We start from the raw sequence: 18135 nt of genomic DNA on the forward strand, positions 1-18135 counted from the left end.
GTGTTCGTCTTTTAGAGAATAAATGTGCAGATGTTGCTTCTTGCAGGGACTGCAGAAACAATCTTCAGCTGCTAAATATACACTGAAAAAAATTATTGTTCTTAATATTTTAGTGAAGATGTTTCTTTAATTTTTATTTATCACACATTATAGACACCTAACATTCACTTCAGAGATGGCAGCATTTGAAAAGACAAACAAATAAACCTACGAGTTACTGATGCTCCTCGGGTCTTTCCCTCACCACCTGTTATTTTTGGCTGCCTTTTGCAGACACAGCAGGTGAGATTCTGCCTTAGTGGCAATGTAACAAATGTAATATAACTGAGGCCAGTGTATTGATTCCTCTGTTACCATTAAAGATTCAATATTTGACTCCTCTTCATCACAGAGTGCAGCATTACTTCATGAAAGTTATTGTAAAAATCCATTAAATGTAATATAAATCCACCTTAAGAAGTTCTGTTTGGTTCTTCCAGCAGCTTGATGGTCTCCCCTCTGAGTTTATTAAATACTAGATGAATCAAACAGCTGCAAACATGATCATCTTCAAGTTTGATATGACGTCTGCTGCACTTAAATTAAACTAACCCTCGTCTCAGTAGATTAAGGACTGAAAATGGTTGCTGGCTGTAAACACTGTGCAGGACATCAGTTTCGTACTTTTAAAATTATAAATTATAAATTATGTTTTAACTGCATAAAACATGAAAATACAAATGTAAATAAAAACAACAAGAAAAATAAAGCAGCCATGTGCCCACCTGATGGTCTCAAACTAAACTATCACTAACATCGTGTAAATGCTTATTAGTATTTTTTCGTTTCACAGTAGAAGACATATTTATTAGCTACCAGTTTATACAGGGGGGCAGCAACCTTTAACACTCGAAGAGCCATATGGACCTGGTTTCTACAACAGAGAAAGCCGCAAGTTTTTTGACAAATAAAATGAAGATAACACTGTATATATTGTTTTTTAGTTTTATACTATGTATAAAAAATAGGCTAAAGTCTTGCTTGAGCAAAAACACATTTTAAACATTTAGAACGTTGTAAAAAAACAAACAAACAAAACAAAACATAAAAAGCCGCTAGGTTGAAGGTCTATTTCAAATCAAATAAAGAGCTGAACTTAAAGTATACATGCAGAAAACTAAAATTGTGGCATGCTGTTGTTACAAGAGAAAATTATACATTTGTTGTTCCTCACGTGTTATCGGACGGGATTATTTCAACAAACTTAGGATGTATTGTATTTGTAGGCAAGTTCCTCATTAACTTTACTATATAAAGAGGTAACACCAACATTTCAGGGCCAATAAGTTATTATAAGAAGTGTTTATGCACTAAAAAAACAAACAAAATAAGGGCTAGTGTTTGTCTGAGATTTGGACATCCCAGAGTGCGCTCCTAATGCAGGGGGAACAAATTCTGTTGGGGATACCTACCTTGGCACCGGCATTTGTAACGCATATTTTGAGCTACAAAAACAAAAACAACAACAACAACAAATGTCTACAGCACACTTAAATTATTACTTATTTCCCAAAGCCATAGGGAGCTGCAATGTAAAGGTGAAAGGTCTGCACATGGCTCCAGAGCCACGGGTTGCTGACCCCTGAGTTAATAGCTAAGCTGAACTTATCAACAGTTTTCACAGACAAATCAAAGCCGCCTCTGTGAGCCAGGCTCATTTCTTCTCCTTAGATTTGTTCTGTTGCACACCCGAAGCTCAAGGGTCCAAGCTGAAGCAGGGAGGCATATCAAAATATTTAGGTTATGATTGTAAAATAAAAACTTTTCTTTGATAAAATCAAGCATTAGGATATGACGAAAACAAAATGAAAAAAACAAAGAAGGAAATTAATGTCTCAGTGTTCTTGCTCCTCAGTGCACGTATGAGTTACTATGGCTCCAAGAAACTCATTTGAAGGTTGTCTTTAGCGGGTTTTTCACTTATGAATGTTTGTGCTTTACTAAACAGAGAGTCAACACATTAAGAGAGTTCAGTGCTGAAGCAGAGCTGCTGGGGTCTGCTAGGGTGGTGTCAGGTGTTTCACCATTCATGGTAGACCTTCCCTTTGCCATCGGCACAAGTTCAGTGTTACTGTTAACAAGATAAAAAAAGATAGCTTGAAAACATATCATCATTATGAATGGAAAACAATGTGTGCAGTTCAAAAATAAACAAATAAACACCACATCCATCTGAATGTGCTTCATCTGATTCTCTGTTTTTTATATCATGGATGTTGTTGAACGCTGCTTCAGTCTGACACACTAATAAAATATTTTTGACAAAACAGCAGTTTAATTAAACTCATTATAGACATCTGGTTTGATCTTCAAGACCATAACACTGTTTTCAAACAAGTTTTCATAGTGTAGTTTATAAAACATTTGCTCACATATGCAGAATCACTGTCTGTACTTTGTGGTTCTTGCTGCTCTGAGGGATTGGGGCCTGAAAAAAAATCATACTCAGTAGAAAAAACATAAATTGAACTGCAAAGTGAAGGGAGAAAGTCATTTACCTTTTTTGCGTTTATACAGCATGAAGCCTACTGCTGCTACTACTCCTGTAATCACAATGGCTGCAATCACCCCTCCTAAAATAGCTCCTGAATTACCTGAACCTGAAAGAATCAGAAAAAGTCATTTGGCTCCAACCTCTCTATTAAAAATAGAGTCCAGCATCACATGTGACACAGTTGATGGACCTGAAACCAGTAAGTGCAGCAACATCACTATGCTGACTGCTTCCAGATACATGCTCCCAAGTATGATCCTGGACAAAAAGTAAGGCATACTGCAAAAAATATTCATTCAAATCATTGTCTCGCAAGCTCGCTCCTCATTCTATTGGACTTTTTGAAGTCAAGACTGTCATCAGCCCCTCTGCAATGAAGCTCAAGCTACCACGATCAGTGCGCATCCATCCCATTTCGTGTCTTGAAGGTCAAACTTGTCCCCTCGAGTCCTTGTCCCCGAGGAAAGCTCCTGGCTTCACAGTCTGCTCTGTAAGCAGGAAGTGATCATTGAGGGGAGGGTTTTCATGATTCGAGTGTTCAGTGTTTTTCCATCTTGGGTCTGTTTCTCTTGTGTTCGCCCTTTGGGGCAGAGCCCTGGTTCCACACCTGCATCTCAAAACAAAACAAAACAAAACAAAACAGAGAAATTTCTTGAATAAATATATATTTGTGTTTTTTACCCTTTATCTTTAGGTTAATAAATGATTCTTGGTTTCCTCTGTCAGTGCTGGTGTAGCACTTGTATCTGCCTTCATCCTGAACCTCCACCTTTGTCAGCTGCAGTGAGGCGTTTCCTGTGGAGATCTGGTTGTTGAACAGTGATGTCCTGCCTCTGAAGCGCTCACTCTGGAGTTTGAGCTGGTCTTGGTTATTGTAGAATGAGTGGACATTAAGGTCTCCTGCTGATACCTGAGTCCAGTGGATGATTATATCACTGCCACTATAGCTGCACAGTAACATGCAGCTTTCCATGAAAATGCAGGACACCTCAGTATCTGCAACAACAGGTAGAGACACATCATCAACGTTCAGCCCTCTGATGTTGCAGAATTAAAAACTTTTCTCTCTCTTAATAAAGCTTTTTAACATTTTTCTGCTCCAGTTCAGGAAAATGTAACCCAAATATGCAGCACCGGTGTGGCGACTTTGATTAAATGATTTCCTGATATTCATCAAATCTCATCTTTTTCTGTGCTGTGAAGAGAACTTAAAAACATTAATGACACAATTTTCAAAGCAGGCATGACAACTGTTTTTGATAAATATATACTGATAAATATATCAGCTGCCTTATTTGACCCTAAGCACCTGCTCATCAAGTTATTTATGTTTGTGAGAACATGCCACTGTAAAAGATTGGATTAGGCTGAAAACATAAACATTTCCAGTTTTCTAGTATTGAATGAGTATTGAAGTATAAGTAAAGTGAAACACATACTGTTTCACATTGTCATGAATCTGCAGTTTTGTGTTAGTATATTTGAGTTCCTGTTTGGGTTTCCTTTTATTTTTTAAGTGTAAAGCTGAGATTCTTTGTAGGGTGAATTTTAATCCCTGCTGCAGGTCTTATTATTCTTGTAATGTTAAATCACAGTCTTATTGCATTATGTGAGTTCTAGTTACTTTTGATTATCTATATAGAGTTTAGATGTTTTAAAACTCCAGTCCTAGTTTTGCACCCTTGTTCTTTATTCAACATAATTTAGAAAAACATAAATTTGTCATATGTGCATGTTTTCCAGCCTTTAACATTATAATAAATTAAATCATTTAGATTAATTCACCAATAGAAATAGAAAAAAAAATTGATGAGATGAGAAAAATAACATCGGCGACATAATAAAATGTATTTTGTTGCTGTTGTGTTCATAGGTTTAGGTTACTGACAGCTGGCTGTACTACAAACTATTTCCTGCTCTTTACACTCTGGATTACTTAAAGAATATGTCATGGGCCTGGGTCCCAGAGATCACGTGTTATTTTTGAGTTTAATGAATATTAAGAGTTTTATTCGTCTTTCTTAATCCTTTATGGTTGTTCGTGGTGTGATCTGCTCCTGGTCCCTCGTTTCACCGTGTGTGTTGTTGTGTCAGTTTTGGAAACGTTTGGAGGGAGCAGCACACTGTTAAACACGTGCACCGAGGAGGACTAAACATTACCACACATCACGGAGAGGAATCACGGCATGGGGAATTGGGAGAGCACAAACTGGATTGTTGGCACTGTTTTTCAGTTTTTTCTGTAAAAAAACAAAAAACACACTTTCTCCATTGGAAAAGTCCAGCATTTGGGTTCTCCTTCAGCCAATATGTTTCACTGACCTGTCAGTGAGCACAAACTCACTGCCTACATCCAAACACAGTTTAAACCATCTTCCCATTGTACTGAACCAATCTCATAGTTTGTATACTACGAGTATAATTTGTGAAATTCCCGCCTCCACTCCCACGCACTGAATGTTTTCAGTGTTATTCCGTTTCCAATAATTACATTTCCTGGAAGTTTGGGCGTTTCTTTTTTTCGATGAGAGATAGGAAGTAAGAAACGTGCAGTAAACATGTTTTCCTTAAATGACATTATATATATATATATATATATATATATATATATATATATATATATGTATATATATATATGTATATATATATATATATGTATATATATGTATATATATATATATATATATATATAGGCCTGCTACTATCTATTTGTTGTTAATTAATAAACATATGTTACAGTCACAGTTTGAAGGGACATTTAACCTGACTTGAAATTGTTTTTGTACCATGTTATTTATATTACACTTTTCCTATGATTATAAACTTCACACAGTTACACTGAGGGTTTGTTAAATGTATATTTTATCTTTGTGTATGTTGTTTAATGAAATCCTCACAGCTGACAGTTTGAACAAACTCACTATTGTGCAGTCAAACATTGTTTAAACCATATTCCTGCTTCACTGAATAATGATGATAAAAAATAAAGAGAAAGGTTTCTACCTTTCTGAGATTTACATCTGAGAGTTTTGCCCTGGGAGCTTTTAAGTTTGACTGTATTTGTATTTGGCTTTCTAAACAACATAACATTATTTGCATTTATACTAGAATAAAGTAATAGGTATTGAAAACATCTCACTCACCTCCTCTTGCATGAGTCCACTGGAAAATCAGGACGATCAAAAGCATGACACATTTGATCCCAGCCATTATCCTGCTCATTTTCATGCTACACTACCTGAGCGTTCAAACAGAGTGAACAGCGATGGTGAAATCTGACCCAGCTGGTTTTGTTGCTTACGCCAGCTTAGCGTGTTCACTGTGAAAAACATCACACCCTTCATCTAAATACATTTTTGTGACACACTAAGGAAAAGTTAATCAACAACTGCTCAAAGTGTTCATGTAATTAAACTGTTCAAAGAGGTCAGCTGTCCAAAAAATGTTTAAGAATAAAAGGAACCACAAAAAAAGAAATATTTCTATAATATTTCACACTGTCGAAGGCTTTGTGAGTGTTTGGCAGAACTTCTTGGTACGGAAAACAGACATTTTCATTCATATTGTAGAACTGTGGAGGTGATGTTAGCCTTGGCCTGGGTTCTCTTGACCAGGTGCTGAAGAGGTAAAGCTATAGAAATTCTCTTTTCAGTATAATGGGGAGCATGTTACTGACTCGGTATAATGTCTAACCTGTAGGATAAAATCCTGTTTTAGATTCCTCTTGTCTGACTGCAGTGCTTTAAAGCAGACACTGTATACTAAGCAAGGTCATTTCTGCAGGTGTGATACAGGAGGAAGAGAATCCCCTCTGAGGTTGTTTTACTCTTTCATGGAAAATATTCAGGCCATGATTTAGTTTTCATTTACTGTAAGATTATTTTTATGTAAAAAGTGTCACTTCAGCACCCCCTGCTGGAGTAAAAAAATGTAACAGCGATTTATTGTTAGACATTATTAATTTTTTATAAATGAACTAAAGCTAAAGAAAATAAACCAGTAAGTATTGAAGAAGAAGAATAAATTTAAATGCTTTTCATACTTTTCTATTTTGAAGAATCACAGAAATCTGATGTCAACTGAAATGCTGTGCTCAAACAAAACCAACATTTCTCACGTGGAGAACATCAGTGGATTTACCCTGTTCAGCTCCATAAATACATGGTTTTAATTTGAACAACTGAACTTTAAATTTCAGCTATAATAAATTAGCTGAAGAAAAACAACAACAATTATTATTATTATTATTATTGTTATTGGAATTGGCAGCACGGTGGTTAGCACTGTTGCCGCACAGCAAGAAGGTCCTGAGTTCAATTCCAACATCAGGCCGGGTGTGGAGTGTGGAGTTTGCATGTTTGCGTGGGTTCCCTCCGGGTGCTCCGGCTTCCTCCCACCGTCCAAAGACATGCAGCTTGTGGGGATAGGTTAATTGGATAATCCAAAATTGCCACTAGGTGTGAATGGTTATCTGTCCCTATGTGTTAGACTGGCGACCTGTTCAGGGTGTACCCCGCCTCTCACCCTATGACAGCTGGGATAGGCTCCAGCGCCCCCCGCGACCCTGAAAAGGATAAGCGGAAGCGAATGGATGGATGGATAGTTATTGTGTCTAACTGTATTAAATACCTCTAAATAGCATTCAGTCCAAAAAGCTATCAAAGAAGGGAGGATGGTAATTAATTACAACAGAACTGTATCACATTTAATTTAACTTATTTTTGGCTCATAAACTGCTAATTAGTTCTAAGACCATAATTACTTTCTACATAGCCTGATTTATTAATCTCCCACACTCCGGCTCCTCCTGGAGCGTGGGAGGTTAATATATCAGGAAATAATGAAATGAAAGCATTATGAGAAACGATGTAAAGAAAGACATGTAAAGAAAAACTGTACAGCTGGTTTTACAACAAGAACTGCTGCCTGATGTTTGGCACCTAGTTTTCTAAGAAACATGTAGCTCTCACTACGCAAGTATGTAGGAATGTTTCCGCCTTCGTGCCCACACCGACTGAACCGAGAGGTTTCCTGGTTTGTTAGTTTTCCTACATGTAAACCACATAACTGTGAAGAGATCATCATCATCAGAATGGCGAATCCAGCCATGAAAAGCATCCACATGCACCATCTATAGCTTGGAGAAAGGGTATACGTGTGTGTGGATTTTGGTCATACACTTTCCATCTCCATGCAGAAGAAAAATCCTCAATAGGATTGAGGAATGGAGAATATGGAGGGAGATAAAGAACTAAAACGCGTGGGTGAGCCAGTTACGAACAAGTGCAGCCATACCTGAGCTGCTCTGGGCCATCTGTCTGACCTGGTGGAATGAGTGTGTTGTGTAGGATTTCCAGGAATGTGATCAGATGGGCAGTGTTGTAGGGGCCAAGGGTAGCATGGTGATTCAATGACACTAAGGTTGGTAAAGTTAGTGGTTGCACACCTTGTGATGTTTCCACCACGCTGGCCAGGGACTTCAACAATGGCACGCTGACAACAGAGTTGTGTTCACATTTTGCTGCCACTGTTCATAGTTTTTGCAATACAAGTGTTAAATGTGTTTATTGACTCAGAATGTGTTTAAGGTTTTGAAAAAAAAGAGTGTATGAGTTTTGCAAATTGTGCCTAAGACCCTGAACAGTGTTTAAGGTTTGGCCAAAAGAAGATTTTATTCGACAAATAAGTTTAGGTCACTGAGAATTTGGTTCAGAGGAGGAATTTAGTGTTTTAGGAAGTCAGTAATGCCTCACTCACCTCTTCTTATCCACTAAGAAGTAACAAAGCTCGTCTAACTTAACCTGCCTTCACATAGATGTTTGAAAAACTTTGGTCGGACTAGCTAAGTTAAAGATCTATGGTTATCTCTTACAGGTTTACAGTTTGAAAATCTTAGCTAATCTTCATCACAGCTGTGTTAGTATAAGAAGGTTCTAATATAATCAGTGGTGTTCAAAAAAGTAAAAGCCACCGATAGGAACCCTGTAACCTGCATGAGGTCCTACATTTCTCTAAATTGTTTTTAATTGTTCTAAACTGCTGTAGTTCCTCTCTTGGTCCAATAAACTACATATTGGAGTAAGTCTGTCTTTGTGTGTGTTACTGTGTTCGTCTTTTAGAGAACAAATGTGCAGATACTGCTTCCTGCAGGAACTGCAGAAACCATCTTCAGCTACTAAACATCGACTGAAAAAAATTGTCCTTAATATATTTTAGTCAAGTTGTTTATTTAGTTAAGTTTCTTATGCATTATACACACACATACACACACAAAACATTCATTTTTGAGATGGCAGCATTTGAAAAGACACAAAGAAACCTACGAGTTACTAGTTGCTGCTCCTGTTGTGGAAGTTTCCATTTAATAAAGCTTGCAGACAAACGGTGGGTGGTAGCTAACATCCTTTAATCAAAAAAAGAACAAGAACCCAAGCTTGGTGAGAGAAGCCATTGCTGGGGTAGACGATCAGCAGTGTCTCTCCTGTCCTGGTGACAGTGTATTTTTACTACAATACAGTACAAATCCACCTTAAGATGTTCTGCGTGGTTCTTCCAGCAGCTCGACGGTCTCCCCTCTGTGTTTATTCAAACAACAGCTGCAAACTTGATCTTCTCCGAAGTGCATTTGATATGACATTTGCTGCACTTAAATTAAACGGTTCCTCATCTCAGCCCATTAAGGACTGAAAATAGTTAGTAGCTGTAAACACTGTGCAGGAGGTCAGTTTCATACATTTATATTTATGCTAAACTGCATAAAACAAATCAATCATATGTAAACACAAATAACAAGAAAAAAAAAGGTGGTCTCAAACTAAAGTATCTCTCACATCATCTAAAACTGTCTGCAGTGCTTAATATTATTTTTTCGTTCCACAGTAGAAGAACATGTTTAATAGCTACCAGCTAGTAGCTAAACTCAAGTTTATCAGCAGTTTTTCACAGACAATTAAAAGCTGCCTCTCTGACTGAGACTTCTCTTCTTCTTCGCAAGATTCTTCTTTGTGTGGCACAACCAAAAATCAAAGGTCCAGAAGGAGGCATATCAAAATATTTAGGTTATGATTGTAAAACCAAACCTTTACTTTGATAAAGTCAAGAATCAGGATACGACGAAAACAGAATTAAAAAAAAACAACAACAAAAAAAGTGTCCTTGCTCCTCAGTGCATGTATGAGTAACTAAGTAACTCATTTGAATGTCGTTTTCAGCAGGTTTTTCACTTATGAAAGTTTGTGCTTTACTGAGCAGAGATCCAAAACTCAGGAGGGTTCAGTGCAGGGCTGAAGCAGGGTGCTGCTGGGGTCTGCTTGGGGGATGTCAGATGTTTTACCATTCATGGCAGAGCTTCTATTCTTGTTACTGTTAACAAGATGAAAAGAGACCATTTGAAAACATGTATTTATTATGAATAATAAAAAAAACGTTTGCAGTCCAAAATAAACACCACATCAATCTGAATTTGCTTCATCTGATTTTCTGTTTTCAAGTCATGGATGTTGTTGAACGCTGCTTCAGTCTGACTCACTACAAAAATCCTTTTGACTAGACAGCAGTTTAATTAGATTCATTATAGACATCTGATTGTGTCTTCATGACCATAACACTGTTTTCAAACAAGTCATTTTTATAGAGTAGTTCAGACAAGATTTACTCACATGTGTGTTTCATTGTCTCCACGTTGTTGCTCTGAGGAATCGAGTCCAGAAAAAAAAAATCATGATCAACAGAAATAACATAAACAAACTAAACAGCAAAGTGAAGGGAGAAAGTCATTTACCTCTTTTGCGCTTGTACAGCATGAAGCCTACTGCTGCTACTACTCCTGTAATCACAATGGCTGCAATCACCCCTCCTACAATAGCTCCTGAATTACCTGAAACAGAAGAAACAGAATCACTGAAAATGTCTTTTGGCTCAAACCTCATCATGGCTCTGAATGGGATAAACTATAAGCACAGAGATTTTTCCTGATAAAACTAAATAAATTACACAAAAATTCAAGATGTAGTCAAAATTATACAATTAATCAATTTCTCCTTTTTTTCATTCCAATTACAAACAATGTGAATTTATTATTCATCTATTTTGTGAATCATGGTTTGCAGAGTTAAAATTGATTTCAGCACCTAGTGTGGAACATTATCTGATGTCATTTTAGGATTAAGGTGAATTTAACATCCAGTACATCATATTACAACATTATTGTCTTCACTGCTTACCTGGTTTAGGCAAAGAGGTGGAGGGCAAAGTTACACTCCTCGTGCTACGGCGAGTGCTGATGGTGCAGCTGAAGGTCAGATCAGTTTCACTGTCTGAAGGTGTCACAGAGCTATTGATGTTGTAGAGGTGTTGCTCAGTCTTCTGCATTGCTGTGTTGCACTTGCTGTTCACATTGGATGGAGGACTGGTGGACCAGGTGAGCTCAGGCTCAGGGTAGATGCCCTCTGAGCAACAGGTGAGTGTGTTTCCTTCCCGCTGAATGTCGACTTCATGGACTGGAGCTGCAGAAAAAAGAAAAGGAAGATGGAGTTTATGTTCACATATCTTTATGGGTTCTTATTATAGAATTTATAAAGCAACTACAGTGAAAAAGCTGAAAAGGACACATATAGTCAAGTGTTACCAGTGCTCGATTTTTCTACACTAAATGATGTATTTTAACTGAACTTTCTATGAGCAGGACATCTTTGTCATTATATCGAGTGTTTCATCAAATGATTTATTCTAGTGCTTTTCTTTATTCTCATAAAATCTCTGCACTGCATCAGTAGCTGCATTTACTGTGGAGGTCATTTACTTGCAGATAGATCTAGTTTTTACCAACTTGAATATATAACTGCATGACCTTAAACTTTATTCACAGTCACTACATACATGCATGGTACATGATACTGTTGTTTTTTTAAATTTATATTTTAACTAGAGCTATTTCTGCAAAAATATCTGAATATAAGTAGAAACATTTATACATACACTTGGAGAAAATGATAAAGATTTTTAAAAACTCAGGTTATACCAACTAAAAACATTAATTTTTTTGAATGCATGCATTGTGTGTCTCATACCATCCATTTTTAAATTGATGAATGATTCTTTGACCCCATTATCAGTGCTGGTGTAGCACTTGTATCGCCCTTCATCCTGAACCTTCACCCCTGTCAGCTGCAGTGAGGCGTTTCCTGAGGAGATCTGGTCGCTGAACAGTGACGTCCTGCCTCTGAAGTGCTGGTTCTGCAGTCCAAGCTGGTCACTGCCATCATAGAATGAATGAACAAAACGATTTCCTGCTGATAGCTGGAACCAGTGGATGATGACTGCAGTGCCTCCCTCAGAGCTGCATGGCAGCATGCAGGTCTCCATGAAAACGCAGGACACATCGGTATCTGCAACAACAGCAAGAGACACATGATCAAAAAAGTAAGATCTGCAAATCAAAACATTTTTAGATGCTTTAGAGTGAAAATTGGGCTGTTAAGTAATGTTTTATTGAGAGTGGGATAAACAAATGCATGTATAGAATTAAATGTCAAATCTAGTGGTCGCCCAGAAATAATATAATCCTTCCTGACAGGACTACAGCGTTTTGTCACTGACCCTGAAAACAATCTTAGTATGCCACGTCGACTGTTTTCAATTCCTCATTTGATCATTTCTGAATTATACAAGCCATTGATTGAAGACTCCTTTCTCCTCTCAGCTTGTCTTTTTTTTCCATTAGCTCAGATTTACAGAGGGAGGGACAAAGATACAAAGATGGAGCCAAAGAGAAATGTGCAGTGAATGTGCATCACAGGTGAAGACGATCATGGATGAACCAAACCCAAAGCAAGGAGCAAAAGACAACTATCAAAGTAAAACAGGAAATAGGAAAAGAACACACTTAAAGGAGACTCTGATGGATGAATGAGACAAAACATGGACAACAACATTCAAGGAAAACTCAGAAGGACATTAGAAGGACTTCAGACAAAACAGAGCAACACCAGAGACAAATAAAAATCAAGACAGAAACTGAAAACAGGAAAGTATCTAAAACTAAAAATCATCAGGAGCCCAATAAATTTAAAGATGAAAATACAGTAAATTACAAAGCAAGAATTGTAAACTGCAGACTGAAGACTTTCCCTGTACCACAGGCTAATGTCTCTGCTCTTTCCAGCTGAAAAACAGGAACTTGGTTTCAGTTAAACAGGTTCTCCAACAATCTTCTAGAGTTCTTAAGAACAGATTTAATTTACAGCAGTGATGCCAAAGTCAGCTCATCATTTTAAATGTGTATGTAGTTTGGTTTGTCTGTATAACCATTTTAGTTATTTTACCAAGTGACCTTTGACCTGATTTAGTAAAAATATGAGACGTGTGATAATGTTTTTAGAGTGAGGCATGTAAAGGCAGGGATGTTTTTGTTTGTTTCCTTGTTGGCAGAAGGGTTCATGTTGAGCCGACACATGGAAACATTGCTTTGTTGTGTTGTCCAAAACCGATCTTAGAAAGATTGTGTCCCTGTGACTCCAGAGGAAAACATCTGTCATGACTGAGTGAGGAACAGGGATCAAGACCAGCAACCTTAAAATGGGGATCCCAAAGATCGAGCACCATAAATTCTGTCATTTCACAGTTCCCATAGGGAATAATTCACAATCATTATCACTGGTTCAAATTCATTGTTTAAATATAGGAAGTATGAGAACATGTGTTCATTTCTAAATGAACTTACTGATGTCTCTATTTGAAAAAAATAAAACTTAGACTTTATTTTTTAATCACCATTTTCTACTGAAAACCCATCGATAACTAATTTAATTTCTTTTTGTAACAATAACAGCAGAAATGTAAAGGACGCCCATTTTGAGCCAGAACTCTGAACTTCGATCTAATTAAGGAACTGTTATTAAAAGATGTTTCTGTAAGAGAGTGTAGTCCTCCCTCGACAGACCCAACACCACAGTTCGGATAATGTTTTTCGACTTCTCTAGCGCCTTTAACACAATCCAGCTGAGAGAGAAGTTGGAGGACATGCAGGTGAATGCTCCACTGGTCCACTGGATCAGCGACTACCTGACAGGCAGACCACAGTTTGTGAGGCTGCAGAGTTGTGTGTCAGAGAGTCTGAACAGGAACATAGCAGCACCCAGGGAACTATTCTGTCCCCTTTCCTCTTCACCATCTATACATTCGACTTCAAGTACATCACATAAACTTGTCACCTGAACAAACTCATCAGGAAGGTCGAGTTTCTTCTTGGCATAAAGCTGGCCACCCTGGAGGAGGTGATCGGTGACAGAATGCTGGCAATCACGGACAATGACTCGCATCCCCTCCATAACACACCGGGCAATCTGAAGAGCAGTTTCAGCAACAGGTTCCTTTAACCTCGCTGTCTGAGGTAACGTTACAGGAGGTCGTTCCTTTCTGCTGCTATCAAACTCTTTAAATCATTCACGTGGGTCAGATCCACACATGTGGACCAGAATAATCCCACCTCAATGCACCCTGTCACTTTTGTACACCACGACACACTACTTGTCCTTTTATATTAATATGTATATTTATACCTATATTCATCTATTTATATTTATTTATCATTACTCTATGAGTGTGTGTTGTTTATTGTATATTTGCTGCTATGACAACTGATTTTCCCTCTGGGATTAATAAAGTTTCTCTGATTCTGAAGTGTGACAGCCAACCCTGATCTACCGTTTATTCTCCATTTTCCTGTCACCAGCAGGTTTTAGATGTAGATACAAGCTGATTGTTTAAACAACATTCCCATTTCACTGAGAGTGATAATGATAATGATAACGTTTTCAGGAAAATAAATCACAAACATTATTTGTCATGATCCTGCTCTGTCACCCAACGTTTTGAGTTAATCATTGGCTGTTGTGTTGGCAATTATATTTTCTGCTTAGTTTGTTCCTATTCTTGTCATTTAGATTGCCGAGATTTAGTCTTATTTCATATTTGTTTCTATGATATTATTCTCGGGATGTGCTCTCAGTTGCCTCCTGCCTTGCAGACTGCTGCCTCAGCACAAATAAAGGTTCATTTTCTATTTCTAAGTTCTGTCTTGGAGACATTTGTTGGTGTCTGGTTATGACACTTCTGCCTCTCCTCACACATTGAGCCATTTTGGAGTATCTCTCGTTGCACTTCCTGGTATTTGTTTTCTCAGATTAAAACCAGGTAACGTCTGTTTACACTGGAGTAAGCTAGTGAGTGTAGTGAATGTTTAACTCACCTCCTCCGGTTAAAGTCCACTTAAAAGTCAGGAGCACCAGAAACACTGCACACTTGATCCCAGCCATGATCCTGTTGTTTTATCCGTTTGCAGCTGCATTAATGTTGAAGGAGCGAGTAAAAAGAAAACTCACCCAGCCCGTCTGTCTGTCGGGTAGTGCACATTAACGCACTGAGAATGAGGAAAACGCTAATCAAACTTCGCCTGAATGTTCAAGGTCAGCACCTTATAATAATTAATATTAACAGTTTGTAACTTCACCTGCACTAACGTGCAGAAGAGGCATCTGCTGATCAACGACAAACCGAGTTTCCGAGTGACGAACAAGAAGAAAACATTTAGAGACGAGTCCCTCTCTGTCGAGTACTGCGCAGAGATTACTTTCCTTTTTATTGGGGGTTGTACTTTGTATCGGGTGACGCTTGAAGCCTCACAACCGCACTATCACGTGACTGATTCAGGAAATGATTGCAGTAATCCGGAGTGGACCCACCCTCATTCTGCGGACTTACTATGAGTTTGTTTGCACTCTGGTCAAGCTTTTTTTGGAAGCAGCAAGAAATTTCACCCGTATGGAAACATTTTCAGCTGATGTCACCTAATAAAATATACACATAGTTATAAATTAGTATTAATAGTATTTATATAATTAATGTTAAAAAAAACGTGACAAGACTTTTATCCCTTGTTCTAGTTTCTTTCTTCTAATTTCCGGTGTATTTAAAGGTGAAGTGTTGTTTTGGCTCAACAGTAACACCTGATCTGACATTACAGAGCCCTGCGTGAAAACCAGAGCAGCTCAGGTAACGTTGTGTGGTATGTTTGTATTAAACAACATTAATTTATATTTTAAATGTGAGTAATTGATGAAATTTGTAACTGATATGGCATTATGTGTTTATTTGTTTGTTTGTTTTGTAGTCATCAGTGGCGAATAGTGCAGTGGATGAGGCCTTGGTTATTGAGGATCCCCAACTCATCACTATTGTGGAGGACAAAGTGTTCAGGAAGCTTGTTAAAGCTCTGAGCCCTGCTGATGTTCTCCCCACAGGATAGATGTGCATGTGAGCATTTTACCTCATTTCCTCATATTTGCCATTCCAAGACTGGCAAATTATTTCCTTTAGGCTTTGAAAGCTGTAGTGAAGGACAGATAAGCTATAATGATTCAAACCCAAAGCCACTGTGTCAAAGACATCTGTAGTTAGTTTAACAGCAAATATATGAACCTCTATCAGCACCACTGCAAGGATTATATGCTTTTTGTCATTGCAATATTCTAACTGATGCCATTTTGTTTAAGTTGCTGCAGCAGTGACACTTGAATAAATCACTTTTTGTTCACTGATTTTATAGGAGACACTGACACATGTGTTGGAGCAAACAGGTCAGCCGGCTTAAAGATGATTAAAGAGATGAATACACATATTTGAACAGCACATACCATATGCTCCAACATGTTTATGATCTCAGGGAACCTGCAGGAGCACACTGACATTGTCCCATAAGAACATCTCATCTGAACAGTAAAAAAATTATTTTAGAAAGTCTAAAAAGTGCTGTCCCCATTTAATGATGCCACAGTTGAGCCACTAAATGTCATTCCCCTTCATCATTGCTGCGCCATGCACGAGAGGAGGAAGGAAATGGCCACTGTCCATACTCCAGAGAGTCTGAGGAGACGGTTAAAGGAGAAGCTGTACATTTTACAGTAAATGAGCATCATATCACTGGCAGCACTGCTCGATCCCTGGTTTAAAAACACAGTCTACATTAACTCTGGTAAAGCAGCAGATGATGAGGAGATGCTCACTTCTAAATCTGCTGTTGTTATACAAAACAGCACTGCTTCCTCCTCATCATCATCACAGCTGCACATATTAGAAGCTTCTCAGTCTGTGATTCAAGAAGAAATGGACACATTCTAATTATGTTATTGCCTTTAGTCACTTATAGCCTGTTTATGTTAGGTAGCAAACTGTGCTGCTGGTTGGACACCACAGTCCTGCAGACGAGGACCAACCAGCACTGTAGACTCTCTGTGGGCTCCTCCTGTTTGTCTTTTTACATTTTTATTCCTTTTATTATTCAAACTAAGATCAGATTGGTTATTATTCTGGGTGCTGTGGTGAGCGATGGGTTGGTGAATGAGAGAAGAAGAGTGTCAAACTGCTGCATCTGTAACAAAACACATCCCAACAACAAACGGCACTCAAAACAAACAAACAAACAAAAAAACAGGACAAGGTAAACAAACTTTTGCTGTTGTGTGTCAGAGAGAGAGACATGTGCGAACTTGTAAAAAACCTGCTGGATAACTTAACTTCCTGAACTGAAGAAGCCTCTTGGATAAGATGTAAAACGTAAACAAGTCCAGTCATGCTCGTAAAGAGCTCCTGAGACAAATCAATGCTTTTCTCAGCACTCCAGTGTTTTCTAAAGCAGGTGAAATCATCTGAAAAAGAAGAAACCGCCTGAAGCCCAGCACTGTGGAAAAGTTTTTTTTTTTTTAATGAAATAAAAGTCACAGAAACTCATTGCATCCTTTTTTCCTAATCTTCCCTTTTGATCCTGCTATTGCAGCATAAACACACACACCATATTTAAAAGGTCAGAATTATTTAGAAGTTCACAAAAATCATTAAGTCATAAATTCACACCAAAACCATGGTGTCACTGTAATCACTCTGCCTGTTTTACATTTATTGTCCACTTGATGGCACCTTAGAGCAAATGAAGCATCAGTGCATGAACGCAACAGGTGAATGGGAAGCTTCAGTGCTTCTCGAGGCTTTATCTCAGCACCACTAAAAAACTAATAAAATTAAAAATACTAATAATTCTTCATTTTGTAATATTTAACCAATACTGTCTGAGGATTGGTGAGTGAGTGGCAGAACTCCTTGGATCAGGTGAGGGCGATTTTGGAAAAGAGAGTTAAATGTGAAGCACATTTATTCCTGGTCTTCTATGTCCCAGCACACTGCTGCGTATGAGGAAAACAAATTAGCAGACTTGCTGCGGGTGTATTACTCACTCACCTGACACTGCTCCCTGTAAGCTCCGCCCCCTCTCACCCTCAGCAGATAAGCCGCAATCCACATATTTTACTCAGAGTCTAGGTAGTTTCTTAGACTAGATAGACTCTAGTGGCTGTGGTCCTTTCAGAAAAGACTGACTTAGGTTCCCTTGATCACTGCTGAAAAGCTCAGTTACCAGAACGGCCTCCTGTCTGTGTCTGAGTGCAGAGCAGGTCCTCTCTTGCTCTCTTGCTTCATAGAAAAATAATCATGATTTGCCACAAGTTGTTGCAGCTCTTCGCAAGCAGCTATGAGGAAATCACAAACTTTGCCTC

At 38.1% G+C, this 18135-nt stretch overlaps 2 protein-coding genes and 1 long non-coding RNA gene across 3 annotated transcripts; 1 reads left to right on the forward strand and 2 right to left on the reverse strand.

The window, feature by feature from the left end:
- Positions 1-795: 795 nt before the first annotated feature.
- LOC102082131 (V-set domain-containing T-cell activation inhibitor 1-like) lies at positions 796-5779 on the reverse strand. Its single transcript, XM_005464347.3, has 5 exons — positions 5677-5779; positions 3215-3529; positions 2538-2639; positions 2412-2467; positions 796-2110 (listed from the first exon to the last, which is right to left on the reverse strand). The coding sequence occupies exons 1-5, from the start codon at positions 5759-5761 to the stop codon at positions 2108-2110; spliced, it is 561 nt and encodes a 186-aa protein (XP_005464404.2). The 5' UTR covers positions 5762-5779; the 3' UTR covers positions 796-2107.
- Positions 5780-9194: 3415 nt separating this feature from the next.
- Positions 9195-15160, reverse strand: LOC100709385 (programmed cell death 1 ligand 1). Its single transcript, XM_005464348.4, has 6 exons — positions 14781-15160; positions 11602-11919; positions 10756-11037; positions 10314-10409; positions 10192-10222; positions 9195-9895 (listed from the first exon to the last, which is right to left on the reverse strand). Exons 1-6 carry the CDS (start codon positions 14845-14847, stop codon positions 9796-9798), a joined length of 894 nt encoding a protein of 297 aa, XP_005464405.1. The 5' UTR covers positions 14848-15160; the 3' UTR covers positions 9195-9795.
- Positions 15161-15344: 184 nt separating this feature from the next.
- Positions 15345-16913, forward strand: LOC112847903 (uncharacterized). The gene is made up of 2 exons (XR_003221738.1): positions 15345-15596; positions 15702-16913. It is a non-coding gene; the product is annotated as an uncharacterized LOC112847903 (long non-coding RNA).
- The last annotated feature ends 1222 nt before the right edge of the window (positions 16914-18135 follow it).

This window comes from Oreochromis niloticus, linkage group LG9 (assembly GCF_001858045.2).
Source record: "Oreochromis niloticus isolate F11D_XX linkage group LG9, O_niloticus_UMD_NMBU, whole genome shotgun sequence".
NCBI classification, from domain to species: domain Eukaryota; kingdom Metazoa; phylum Chordata; class Actinopteri; order Cichliformes; family Cichlidae; genus Oreochromis; species Oreochromis niloticus.

Coding starts and splice junctions, on each gene's coding strand:
- LOC102082131 (XM_005464347.3), bottom strand. CDS start 5,761: ATGAAAATGAGCAGGATAATGGCTGGGATCAAATGTGTCATGCTTTTG. Junction 3,530..5,676: donor GTGGACTCATGCAAGAGGAG/GTGAGTGAGATG, acceptor CTGTTGTTGCAG/ATACTGAGGTGTCCTGCATT. Junction 2,640..3,214: donor TATTAACCTAAAGATAAAGG/GTAAAAAACACA, acceptor TGATTCTTTCAG/GTTCAGGTAATTCAGGAGCT.
- LOC100709385 (XM_005464348.4), bottom strand. CDS start 14,847: ATGGCTGGGATCAAGTGTGCAGTGTTTCTGGTGCTCCTGACTTTTAAG. Junction 11,038..11,601: donor CATCAATTTAAAAATGGATG/GTATGAGACACA, acceptor TTTTTTCTGCAG/CTCCAGTCCATGAAGTCGAC. Junction 10,223..10,313: donor GCTGTACAAGCGCAAAAGAG/GTAAATGACTTT, acceptor TCGATTCCTCAG/AGCAACAACGTGGAGACAAT.